The 13,181-nt window shown below is 39.6% G+C and overlaps 1 protein-coding gene across 1 annotated transcript in view; it reads right to left on the reverse strand.

The window, feature by feature from the left end:
* Nceh1 (neutral cholesterol ester hydrolase 1) overlaps positions 1-13,181 on the reverse strand; it is a 64,891-nt gene that overhangs the window by 10,192 nt on the left and 41,518 nt on the right. Inside the window, exons 2-3 of the mRNA XM_026394986.2 lie at positions 9,301-9,529; positions 6,288-6,357 (exon numbers count right to left, since the gene is read on the reverse strand). Coding sequence (XP_026250771.1) covers positions 6,288-6,357; positions 9,301-9,529 — 299 coding nt within the window. The remainder of the gene's footprint in view (positions 1-6,287; positions 6,358-9,300; positions 9,530-13,181) is intronic.

Genomic DNA, 13,181 nt, shown 5'->3' on the forward strand with positions numbered 1-13,181 from the left:
AGATCGGCTCCCTGAGATACCTCTGACCATCACTCACTCAGCAAGTGACAGCGGGAGTCAGCAAAGCCTTGGCTGCTTGGATTAGAACAACACTCAAGGGGTTGGGGATTTAGCTCAGTGGCGGAGAGCTCGCCTAGCACACACAAGACCCTGAGTTTGGTCCTCGACCCTGAAGGAAAAAAAAAAAGAAAGAATTACACTCAGAGGAATGAATGGGTGATAGGATGCTTCACCAAAATTCGAGGTGGAGAGTGACTGAGCCTGGAATTGTGATCTGATTAAATAACGTGAAGCTTCCGATGATCTGTTTCCAGATTCAGACTCTGGGTATGTAGCTCAGTGGTAGAGTGCTTGCCTCGCAGGCACGAGGCCCTGGGTTCAATCCCTGGCACCACATAAACAAAAAATTTCATGAGACATATCTATGTGAACAGCAGAGAGTGCCCAGGGCTCCGTGTTTATCTAAACTTCTTCTACCCATTCATAAGCCAAACTTCCCTCCAATCTCACGGGCCACCGAGGACCACCTAGCCTCCTTTCTTGGTGAGGTTCAGGTTCAAAAGCTCCCGGTGGTTTTCAAAAGTGCTCTGTAGCTGCAACACAGGCTTTGTGTAAAGCCCCTTCTGTGTCGCCCCCGGCCCCAATATTCTAAGCCACAGGAGAGAAGCTGGGTTAAAAAAAAAAATTTTTTTTAATATTTTTCTTTAGTTGTAGATGGACACAATGACTTTATTTTATTTATTTATTTTTATGTGGCACTGAGGATCAAGCCCAGTGCCTCACACATGCTATGCGAGCACTCTACCACTGAGCCACAGCCCTAACCTGAGAAGCTGGGTTTTTAATGTTATATAGAGGTCAGAGCCAATAAGACATTAGTTGAATATCTCTAAAAGAGTTAACTTATTTGTTAATGACAATGAAGAATATAAGAAACCTACTTTTTATTTTTCCCAGAACTGGGGATTGAACTAAGAGGTACTTTACCTCTAAAATAAAATTAAAAAGACACCTAAAATAAAAGACACCTCTAGCCTTTTTTATTTTGAGAAAGGGCCTCTCAAAGTTGTTGAGGGTCTCACTAATGTGGAGGTTGGCCTCAAGCCTGCAATCCTCCTGACTCAGCCTCCTAAGTCCTTGGGGTTATAGGAGTGCTCCATCAGACTCGACTCTGGAGGGGATCTCTGAGAATGCAGTCAGCCCATGTTCCAAGGCCTCTCAAGCAAGAGTGACCATCAAGGATTCTTCACTTATGACTTGGAGGAAGGGCAGGACAATGAGACAGGAAGTCACAGCTAGGTCACTATCACTACATGTCTTTCAGAGTACCTTATACCTACAGCTACTTATGGAGATGCACATTGCACTATACCTCATAAAAGCGCTGTGATTTTTGATAGCACACACTTGTCTAATTTTATGGATGCAAAAACAGAGGTATCAAAGTTCCATTACTTTTAACTCTTAGCAGCAAACTAAGCCCAGAACTCGAGCAGTTTATCTTCTACATTCCAATAGTAATACTCATCCTTACAGCTTTCAGTTCACTTAAATGGCAGGTGTCACCCAACATTTGGTAGAATGTGGATAGTTCTAAGGCACCCACATAAAATGCAAAATTTACAAGTGTAGTAAAAATTTAATTAGAAGCAAAACACAATGTGAAAGAGTTATCCACACTCCAAAGGGCAAGGTAAATCCCTTGTAGAATTTAACAATACCCCACATACCGATGTTTTATTATCTTGCATTTTTCTAAAAAGTGACTAAGGGCTGGAGGTGTAGATCAGTGGTAGAGTGCATGCCTAGCACACGTGAGGCCCTGGGTTCAATTCCCAGCATGGAAAGTTTTAACAAAAATGTTATTAAATCTTCCTTGTCCCTTGTATCTTATGGTTCTAGTATTATGTGTTATTGAACAAATTAGAGTTGATAAGGCACAGTGTAATAAGTAACTTGCGCTGAAGTTTATAATTATAAAATAAGCATATGGCTATAAAATAAGACTTTCCTACATCTTACAATGAGTACTTTTTTATATCCATGTAACTTAGATACTATAAGATGAACTTTTCACTCACTTGTTGTACAATTATTGTGTAAAAATGGCATAGTGTTGAAGAAGATACTAAGTAGTAGGCACAACTTTTGCCTTTTTTTTTTTTAATAGCTGAAGGCCTTTATGTACCTCAATAACTAGGTATGTCCCAAGACCCTTGAGCCAGCACAGGTGACATGAATGGAGAGAAGTTCCAACATGATGTGAGCACCCAGCCCTTGCCAATCAACTTTTTCAGACTATAATCTTCATGGAGGCCACAACCCACATGAAGCAAAGCCACGATGCCACTACCTCCTCCTGAGAGCCTCCAGGAAAGGATCAAGCAGGAGCAGAGAAGGTGGAATTTCAGGAGAACCAAGGGTTCCCATGCTCCTGAAGACTCTCAGGATCATCCACCCTTATGCCTGTTTTCTCTTCACCATCGGAAGCATAAGCCCTCCCAACGTTCTTCTCTCATATTTCATCCCCTTAATACTCTGTCACCTTCCATCCCTTCCACACCCTCTCCTCACAACACTTTGGATTTCTGTGACCAATGCACTTTGTCTAAGTAGATTATACTCATCTGAAGGGGCCCTATTCGAAGTCTTTAAGATGGCTTTTCCGACCTTTCAAGCTGGGCCCCATCTTGCCTGCAGAAGCTGTTATTATTCATCCTCTTACCTCACACCGCTTATCACACTGAACATTACTGTTAAAGCCTTCATTTCTCACTTACACTGTGAGGGCAGGAACTAAGTCTTACTCTGTTATGTCACCAGAATTTAAATGGCCACTGGCACAGAACAGTAATTCAATCAACAATCATGGAACAGAAGAAAAAGAGAGAGGGAAGATAGCGAGAAGAAATGCCTTCCCAAGTTAGAGCCCTGAACATTCTTTCCAGGAGAAGCATTCTGATCATGTGATGTTGGCTACACCCCAACTAGAGCATAGATGATAAGACTCTCTGTAGCTGGCGTGAACCCTAACACCTTATCTCATTTCTGAGGAATAAAATGTGCTAAAAGTTCCAAACACACATTGGTAAATAAGTACATTTGTAAGTTGACCTTTTGCTTTGGGCTACAACATTCATCTTGCAGATTGTCTGTCTAGTGCTTTCGAACATCTGCAGCCCTTTTATATCAATTGTCTAAACTGACCTGCATGATAGCCCTCTGATATCATTATTCCAACTTGAGATACACTCTCTTAGCATGGATGTTCTAAGCCTTATACTAGGTACTGGGGACCCAAAAGAAAGATTCCTGTTTTCTTTTCCCAGCAGTCACAATCTAAACACACAGGGAAGATTCCTAACCCCATTTGCACATACATTTGTGACTTACCTGCGGATTAGACAGTTATGAGTAACAGTACTTGAACACTGCACTGTGAGGTTTCCCGGTAGATAAACTTCTGGATGCTACATTGTATAGATTAGGTACAAGCTAAGTTAAGGTGACAGCAATCCCTCTAAGTTGTAGTCCTTTAAATTTATTTATTTTTTATTTTTATTTTTAGTTATAGATGGACAGAATGTCTTTATTTTATTTGTTTATTTTTATGTGGTGCTGAGGGTCAAACCCAGTGCCTCATACATGCTAGGCAAGCGCTCTGCCACTGAGCTACAGCCCCAGCCCCTAAATTTCTTTTTTTTTTCTTTTTTGATGCTACTGGGGATTAAACCCAGGGGTGCTTTACCACAGAGCTATACCCCAGCTCTTTTTATTTTCTATTTTGAGGCAGGATCTCTCCAAGTTGCCAAGGCTAGCCACCATATCTGACTATAAAATAAAATAAAATAAAATCTTAAATATATCTTATCATCCATGTCAGTGGCACACACCTGTGATCCCAGCTACTTGGGAGGCTAAGGCAGAAGGATCACAAATTCAGAGTCACCCTCAGCAACTCTGCAAGACCCTATCTTGAAATAAAAAATAAAAAGGGCTGTGGATGTAGCTCAGTGGTAAAGCACTCCTGGGTTCAATTCCCAGTAAACCCCAACCCCCAAATTTTATGTATCCTTCTGTGTTTTAGGATAGGTCTAGACTCAGATGAATACCTGTTTTACTTGAGACAGATGCTGATGGGTGGAGGAAGTCTTGGAAGTTCTGAGAGTGTTGCTAGTTGAACTGTATTGAAGCCTGAGGGCAAGTTGTGTGTGATGAAAGGAGAATCCTTGTGGTACCAGGGAAAGCAAGTCAACTTCTCTCCTTTTCTCAGACTTGCAAGGAGCTGGAGCTATACAGTTCACCACTGAAGGGTCCCTGCACTTTCTTCCTTAGCAAAAAGCTACAGGGCTTTGTGCCATCGTGGACCTTGGCTCTCCTCTTTCCTCCGGCCAGTTGCCCAGGCCAGAGGCACCATCATTTATGTGAAGGTTTCTGCTTTCCCAAAATGCCCTGAGAACCCATGGGAGATCCAGGAGACCTACTTGAGAGTTCAGAGTTGAGAGTGGTCCTTGGGAATTGTCCAGAGGTATCTGGAGCCAAATCTGCTGAGGAGGAAGCCACAGCTCCACTCAGTGTGACTCTGGGCTTTTGTCCACAGGGTCAGAACTGACTAATGACTCTGACCCAAGACTGCCAAAGAAAGGGTTCTCCTGATCTCAGAACTGGAGTAGGGGCAAGAGCCCTGAATGGCCAGAGAGGCGGAAGGAAGGGGAGATTGGATGACCTCAGGGCATGGGAGTGGATGATATGGTCATAGCCCTGTTGCTCAGCATTATCAGCTTCTTCAGATTTTGATTTGATACTAGGTCAAGAAAGTATAGGGACTTTGGAAGCAATCTGTCTGGGTTCAATTTCTATCCTGTGTATGTGACTAGTTAGCTATTCAATCCTAGGCAGATGACTTAGTTTCTCAGGTCTCAACTTCCTCATCTATGAAGAAAATATAAAAATATGGGTGCTTTATATAAGAATTAAGTACGATTCTCCATGTATTCTGTAAATGTTTATTGAATGCCCACTCTATGCCAGGGGATTTTCTGAGCAGTCGTGATTAAGCAATGAACAAAACAGACAAAAGTCCCTAAAATCCCCACCTTCATTAAGTTCATACCATTTCCAGTTACTACAATAAACAATTAATATTGCTGGTTATCTTTAGAAGTTGTAAACCAGAGGAAGGTGGACTGCTATTTTATGTAAGGTGGTTATAGGCTGTCTGAGAGGATGAAATCTGAACAGAGAACTAAAGATGGAGAGACGGCAGATGCTAAAGCTCCTGCACAATGCCTGGCATGGCATAGGCACAGTGTTTCTTCATGACCATCATCACAATGTCACAATTATTGCTCACATTATTAGTTTCCCAGAAAAATGTCTTTAAAAGAACTGATAGAGACAATTCAAAGCATTAAGATCACTACTCCAGCAAAGAATAATAATTATATCCTTAAAATTATGGCATTTGCTAGTAAAAGGACAGAACCGGAAAATATCATGCTAAGTGAAATAAGTCAGTCTCCTAGACCCAAAGGCTGAATGCTCTCTGATTTGTGGATGTTAACCCACAGCAAGAGAGGGGAAGGAGGGGAAGAAAAGAAGTTCATTGGATTAGACAAAGGGGAATGAAGGGAAGGGAGGAGATGGGAATAGGAAAGAGAGTAGAATGAATCAGACATAACTTTCCTATGCTCATATATGAATACACGACCAGTGTAATTCTATATCATGTACAACTACAAGAATGGGATCCTAATAAGTTATACTGCATGTATAACTTGACATATTGTAATATGTCAAAATACACTTTACTGTCATGTATATCTAAAAAGAATTTAAATTTTTTTAAAGTATCTTTCTTGAATAAATAGAACTGTAGACCAAAAAAAAAAAAAAAGTATCTTTTGAGACAGGGTCTCACTAAATTACTGAGGCTGCTCTCAAAATTATGATCCTCCTGCCTTCGCCTCCCAGGTGGCTGGGATCATAGGTGGGTGCCACTGTGCCCAGCTGAAAAGATATATTTAAAGTATGCACCAGCCTGGCTATCCAAAGTTTCCAAAACTAAAATAAGTAGGTAATTCAAGATGTTATTGAGCTAGTTCAAGAAATTTTAAGCTATATCAGAAGTAATTACATTTCCAGATTAAGTATGACATTGGATAAATCTCTTACCACTCTAGACCTTCTATTTACCTTCTATTTTAGTGCTTGTAGAATAAAGCTACTATTATCTAGAATCTCTTCTTAATAAAAAAAAAAATTTGTGACCGGCAATAATTACTTACTCAATGGAGACAATGACAGCATTCAGTTCCTCAGCCATCGCTGTGCACAGCTCATCATAATACTTGATTTCTAAAAGAGACAAAGGGGTAATCACTATAAAATGGGTCATTTAATACTGTCATAAATTTTGCTAAGCATGGATTATTTTTAGACATGGAGTTCATTTAATAATAAAAACAAATAATAAAAAGTGAATGTGAACAAATGTCTTCTTATTGGAATTATATTTAAAAATGCAGAAATCAAATTTGGTTTCAGACAAAATGCAATTATAATAATAAATAACAGGAAATCCATATTAGATTCATCTTGAATATGTTTTTAACTAACTAAACATTTATTTCATAACAGGCAATAGGAAATACAGCAAATTAATTCTTATTTTGCAACTTTTCAAAATGTATACCTACCAAAATTTTTTTTTAAATCACAGTGAATAAACAGTTTCCTTCTTAGACTTATGAACTTTTGCTCTTTTAACATGCTCATTTGTTGTGATTCAGAAACATTATCAATTTGAACAATGTGTTCTTCTCCTTAAACCAACAAGTAAGGAATAAAATTTTAGAAAGTCCTAGCATTTCTTAGAAGGAAGACCCAAAAGTCTTAAGGGACAGAGGCAATTTTAATATGTAAGAATTTAATATTTAATCCCTTAATTGTTCTTCCAATAAATTAAGATCTATATTGTGCAAAAACCTAATATTTCCTATTTCTTTTTCTTTTTTTTCTTTTTTTGGTCCCAGGGATTGAACCCAGGATTTCTTGATCACTTAGCCATATCCCCAGTCCTTTTAAAATTTTTTTATTTTGAAATAGGGTCTCTCTGTTGCTTAGGGCCTCACTAATTTGCTGAGGCTGGCTTTGAACTCACCACCCTCCTGACTTAGCCTCCTAAACCACTGGGATTACAAGCGTGTGCCACTGCGCCTGGCTTAATATTTCTTTATCTATGACCTTTTCAAGGCAGCCTTAGAACCAGAAGTTTATGAGTGACATATCCGCCTGTATAATCCCACTTCTTTTTTCAGCAGACATGATTAATGAAAATTATACAGAGAAGTTCTGATCAACTCTTGTAATCCATGCCATTCCTGGCACCTACACTTCCTATCCTTCAATGTCTCATCTGGCCAGTGTCCGTGCTACAGACTCAGACTTTTCTAAGGCAGAGATTCTGTCTTATTCATTTTTGTATCCCTACTCCCAGCACACAGGCTGACCATTCATTGGTCCACGTTTGCCCAAAACTTTGAGTTTTTGCACTGAAAGTCCTACATGCCAGGAAGCCCTTCAGTCTTGATTAAGTCTTGATTAAGCTCATATACTTGGTGAATAAAAGGATAAAGGATGGGCTGCTGGCATGGTAGCACCAGTGACTAGGGAGCTAAGGTAGGAGGACCTCAAGTTCAAGGCCAGCCTAGGCAATTTTGTGAGACCTTGTCTCAAAATAAAAAATGAAAGGGCTAGGAATATAGTTCAGTGGTAGAGTGCCTCTGGGTTCAATGCTCAGTACCACAAAATAAAATAATAAAAATAAAGAGTACACAAAGCACACACTTGAAATCCCAACAGTTTGGAAGACTGAGGCAGTAGCATTGCAAGTTCAAAGCTAGCCTTGGCAACTTAGTGAAATGCTATCCACCCCCCCCAAAAAAAAAACACTATCCCCCAAAAAAGGTCTAGTAATGTGGCTCAGTGGTTAGGCATCCCTGGTTCAATCCTGGTACCAAAACAAGAAAAAGAAAAGGAATAAATGATAAATTTAAAGCTAAATAAAATAGGATTTCTAGAGACATTTATAGTTTCTGACCTTGTCTTCATTTAAAAATAAATACAATAGCAAAATAAAAAAACAGGACAAGTTACCATTGCCTTTCTTTCTTTCTTTCTTTCTTTCTTTCTTTCTTTCTTTCTTTCAGGTACTAGGGATCAAACCCAGGGTCTCATGCATGCTAGGCAAGTGCTCAGCCACTGTGCCACAAACCCAGTCCTGCTACTGCCTTTAAATAGAGGGGAGGCCAAAAGTTCTGTGCTAAAGACGAGGAAGTAGCTGCATAGTCTGCTCAGGCAGAGCAAAGGCCTTGACTTCCTCTGAGGCAGGCTTTTTCCTGGTTGCTTTGCTTTGCTGTCTGCCATTTAAACCCACTACATTACTACTCCTGAAAGAGATCCAACTCTATAAAAAATGTTCTTGAACTTGGGGAAATTACTTCTCTTTAATGGTTGCATACCTTTTATATTTTAATCTTTGGTTTCCTAAGTGGATAAGATATTGCTAAGATAATAACATGTACATTAAGAAATATCTGCCCTATTTCATAGAAAGACAAAAGTGTTAAGTTGGCAAAAGAGCTATAAATAATTCCCTCATATTCTGGCACAGTGAAACTTCACCTTGTTTTGTATAAAAAGCTATCATTGACACTTCATAAGAAGTTGATTGATGATTTAGATCATAAGAAAAAATGTTTTCAAAACAGCCTGTCTGCATTAAGAAGCAAACCTACAAGCAAAAAAAAAAAAAAAAAAAAAAAACCTTTTATATACAATAATCATGTAATTTATCATTCAAACAAAGATCTCCCCCTTTCTTCTCTTCTTTCTATCTTTTTGGTAGGAGGAGGTACTAGGGATTGAAACCAGGGGCTTTACCACTGAGCTACAACCCAGTTCCTTTTATTTTTTATTTTGAAACAGGGTCTCACTAAATTGCTAAGGGCTTAGCTAAATTGCTGAGGCTGGCCTTGAGCTTGCAATCCTCCTCCATCAGCTTCCTAATCACTTACAGACATGCACCACCATGCTAATAAACCAGAAAACTTTTAAGTGAAAAAGCAGGCACTACTAATAATTTAATTTAATTTAATTTGCCCAGAGATAAATGGGATAGTCCAGGAGAAGAAGACAAATGGTTCCCTTCTTCTTACCCCTGAAGAAAGACAAACTCAACCACATTACTCCCCAGGGCCAACCACAATTCCAAGCAATCCGAGGGTGACCCAGCCATACTTGCACTGGCCAAGGCCCAGCCTCCTCCGTGGATATAAACAACACTGCGTCTCAGCAGCTCCTGTGGCTTTGGAGAGGCTTCAAACACTCTGACTTCCACCCCATCAAAGTCAGTGTCGGTCACATTCACTTGGGCAGACGACCATGCACTTTTCTTTCCGAAAGAAACGATGATAAAATTCAGTGCAATCAAGTGATGGCTCAGTCCCAGGGAGTGTATAAGGTGACTCTGCAGGAAGAAAATAAAGAGAACAGTGTCAACTTGGTCAGCTCCTGAGAGAGAGCTTCACTCACAACTCAGCATTTCTTTTCTTTTTTTTTTTTTTTTTAGTACTGAACATTGAACCCAGGAGCACTATACCTCTGATCTAAATTCCCAAGACTTTTGATTTATTTATTTTTAATAATATTTGTGAGCCTGGGGATTAAACCCAGGGATGCTCTACCACTAAACTACATCTCTAGTTCTTTTACTTGTTTTTATTTTGAGATAGGAGTATTGCTAAGTTGCAGAGACTGGCCTCAAACTTGTGATCCTCTTGCCTCAGCCTCCAGAATAGCTGGGATCACAGACTAAACTCAGCATTTGAGTTCTTACAAGCAACAGCCACTGGATTGGAGGGTTTGCTGGACACTTTTGATATAACAACAAATTGTATTTACCTTTTACTTTTAGGGCTGACAAAAAAAATTCATTCCTGAGACATTCTTTCATTTTCAAACCACTTCAAGAGGGAAATTGGATGGATATTATCAATCTCAATTTATTGAGAAGACTTAGAAATGACCTGAACTTGTCCATTTAGCTGGACAATGGTTCTTCTGAGACTCAGAACTAGGATTTGTAAATTCTAGGATTTAGGTTTTTTTTTTTTAATTTTGCTTCCTAAATAAGCATGTCACAGTTCCAATAATATACTAGGAGTGGAAGAATAATATGTTAAATGCAAATAAAAGAGAAGAAAGCTTAATATTTACTTAAAGTATTTTTAAAGTGCTTCAAAGCTTATATACGTAGGTATGTCTGATTGTTTTCAGAGCAGGAGAAAGGAATGAGTGTGCCAGAGAAAAGGAACAAGGTTAGCTGAGGCCCTGGATTTAGAAGCAGACCAGCTCAGACATAACCAGGAGCTTTTCAGAAAAGTGCAAAGAACATACAGACCCCTGAAACCATGGAGGCTGCACTAGTAGTCACAGGAAGTTACCTGGTTGCAATGATTCACAGAAACAAGAGGCCTAAGTAACCCACAAAGCAAAGACCCTGCAGGGTTTCTTTCCCTTTTTCCACTTCTTCAAGATCTCAGGAAGGGGCCCAGCTGGAGAGTGACAGTGCTCATTAGAGAAATTATTAATGCCACTGTAAGATCAAGGGAGCAGCGTTAGCAGAAATCAGGACTATGTGATGCCTGCAACACACCATAACACAGCTTTCCAGCCTGGGGGGGGGGGCACACTAGTGTGCCTTGAGGAGGAACAGGTGGGTCCTGCACATAGGACAGCCACACTCCTGAGCCATTTACCCCAGTGTCCCATATAAATATTATCACTGTAGATATATAGATATCTTGCCATGAAAAGGACTGGAAAACACAGCATTATAAAACCATTAGCCAATATTCATGGAAAACAAGAACAAGGCAATTAATCTAAGAAAGAACAGCTATTTCAGGAATCCTGTTATTCATTTGCTGGCAAGTATAAACGGTAGCAGAGCAACCGAGTATTAATAAAATAATCCAATTTCTATATGTGCTTTGACATCAGTTGCTCAATTGACTGAAAAAGTTAGGGTTAATGTCCTTAAACAAACATATGAGTGTGTGTGTGGCAGGGGGGATGAGTATGTACACAGGCACAGAAGGCACAGAGGAGTCTAACAATCAACTTAAGGTCCTTAGCAAATTGGAAAAGGACAATTGTCATTCAAGTTTTGTGGTAAAATGTCAGTCTGTCCTGGGGAATGTTGAGGTTTGCCAGGGCATAGCTGAAGATCACTGTATCGGCCAAGATTTCTAGCGCAGACACAATAAACCCTTGTCAGCACTGTTATCAACTAAAAGAGATCAGGCACCATCCATTCCAATTTTTTTTTTTTTTTTTTGTACTGGAGATTGAACCCGGAGGCACTTTACAACAGAGCGACATCCCCAGTCCTTTTTATATTTTAATTTTGAGACAGACTCTTGCTTAATGGCCTCTCCTAAGTTGCTGAGATGATAGGTGTGTATCACCACACTTGGCTTTCATTGCAATCTTCACAGGACACGGAGCTTGATAGGCATAAAATGATGAAATATGAACAAAGAAATAGCAGTCTTGGCTCTGACACTTTCTGGTGTGAATTTTCTTTCTTCTTTCTTTCTTCTTCTTTTTTAATTTAAATGAAAACTTCATTAAATATTTCGGACAAAGTTTTGTTTGTTCGGCTGTAGGCAAGCTCTAAAATAAGTGAGTTGTCTTTACAGGACAGGTAAGAGAAGATCACTCATTTCACAAGAAGACCCACGTGGGTTTCCTTCCTGTGGCATGTGCTCCGAGTGTGCACAGACTTGACTGAGTTTGCCTACACCTTTCCAGAAACACCTCTGCTTGTTAGCTTATGTTCACTTGCACTAGCAGAACTTCTGAATCACCACCTGTGTTGTTTACAACAGTGACAGGGCAGTGTGGGGACCGACTGTGAATTAGAAGAGGGACAAGTTGTTTATGTAGGGGGGAAAAAAAAACCACAGGAGCAAGAAAGGGTACCTAGTGGAAAAGTACCCAGGAAGGTGCTCAGAGAAAAACTATGCTTATGTTTGGAATTATGTTGATAAATTAGAAAATAGAAAGTTATCCTCCAGCCCGTGTCATGATTCTTTCAGACTGTGAAAGGGGAGAGAACTAACAGTAACCTGTTGTTAATCCCTTTATTGTTACTATTAAATAGCTCCTAAGTGCCTACAATGCTTGCAGGGATGTTAGTTGAATTTGGCTAGATTCCATGAGATAAGTACTCATTCTATTCCTTCTTTAAAGGAGAGAAGTTTAGTGGAGAAGGAACCTGTGTAGAAGTTCAATTCCTAAAATCTTGAAGGCTCTGTGGGTCATACAGAATTGCCCCAGAAGTTTAGGTTTAGGTCAGTGTGGGCCTGGGAAGCTGCTCTGAGCCCTGTCCAGTAGGGATCACATGAGCATATTCGTTCACATGATGTTATAGGGCATGACAAAATTGTAAATATCATCAAGCTTTTTTCTCTAGGACCTAGTGTTTCCTTTAGTTTTTCTCACAGTTCTCCTCCCACTCCTCCTGCCCAGCAAATACAACCAGTAGCCAACCATTTCTACAGTTTGTACTTCAGTGATAGGGTATGAGTACAAATAGCCCAGAAATAGGCAGGAGCATCACAAGTTCAAGGCCAGTCTCAGCAACTTAACAAGACCCTGTCTCAAAATTTAAAAAAATAAAATAAAAAGGAAAGGGAATGTGGCTCAGTGGCAGAGTGCCCTTGGATTCAAATCCCCAGCACAAACACACAACAACAACAACAAAAACAAAAACAAACAAACAAACAAAACTAAGAGGGAAGGTCTCATCCTAAAAGTGATAGAATTTCTTTGATTAAAATTTCTTGAACTCTTATAGCTAATTTCTGTGAAACACTTGTGAAACATTATATAGAGTACCTTTCTTCTTTTGGATTTGAAAATCTTACCTCCTCCAGAGAATTTAAACATACATTCGTGTATGCACACACATACACACATGCATGCACACTCTCCTTTAATAAGAAACCTCCAACAATATCAATGATTCCCCAGGCTAGTTGGTGGGGAGGGGAAAAGAGTGTGGGATGAAATGAGAAAAGTATGGACAGATATCTAAGAGCCAATGATTTAAA

The sequence above is a fragment of the Urocitellus parryii genome, chromosome 2 (genome assembly GCF_045843805.1).
Source record: "Urocitellus parryii isolate mUroPar1 chromosome 2, mUroPar1.hap1, whole genome shotgun sequence".
Taxonomy (NCBI): domain Eukaryota; kingdom Metazoa; phylum Chordata; class Mammalia; order Rodentia; family Sciuridae; genus Urocitellus; species Urocitellus parryii.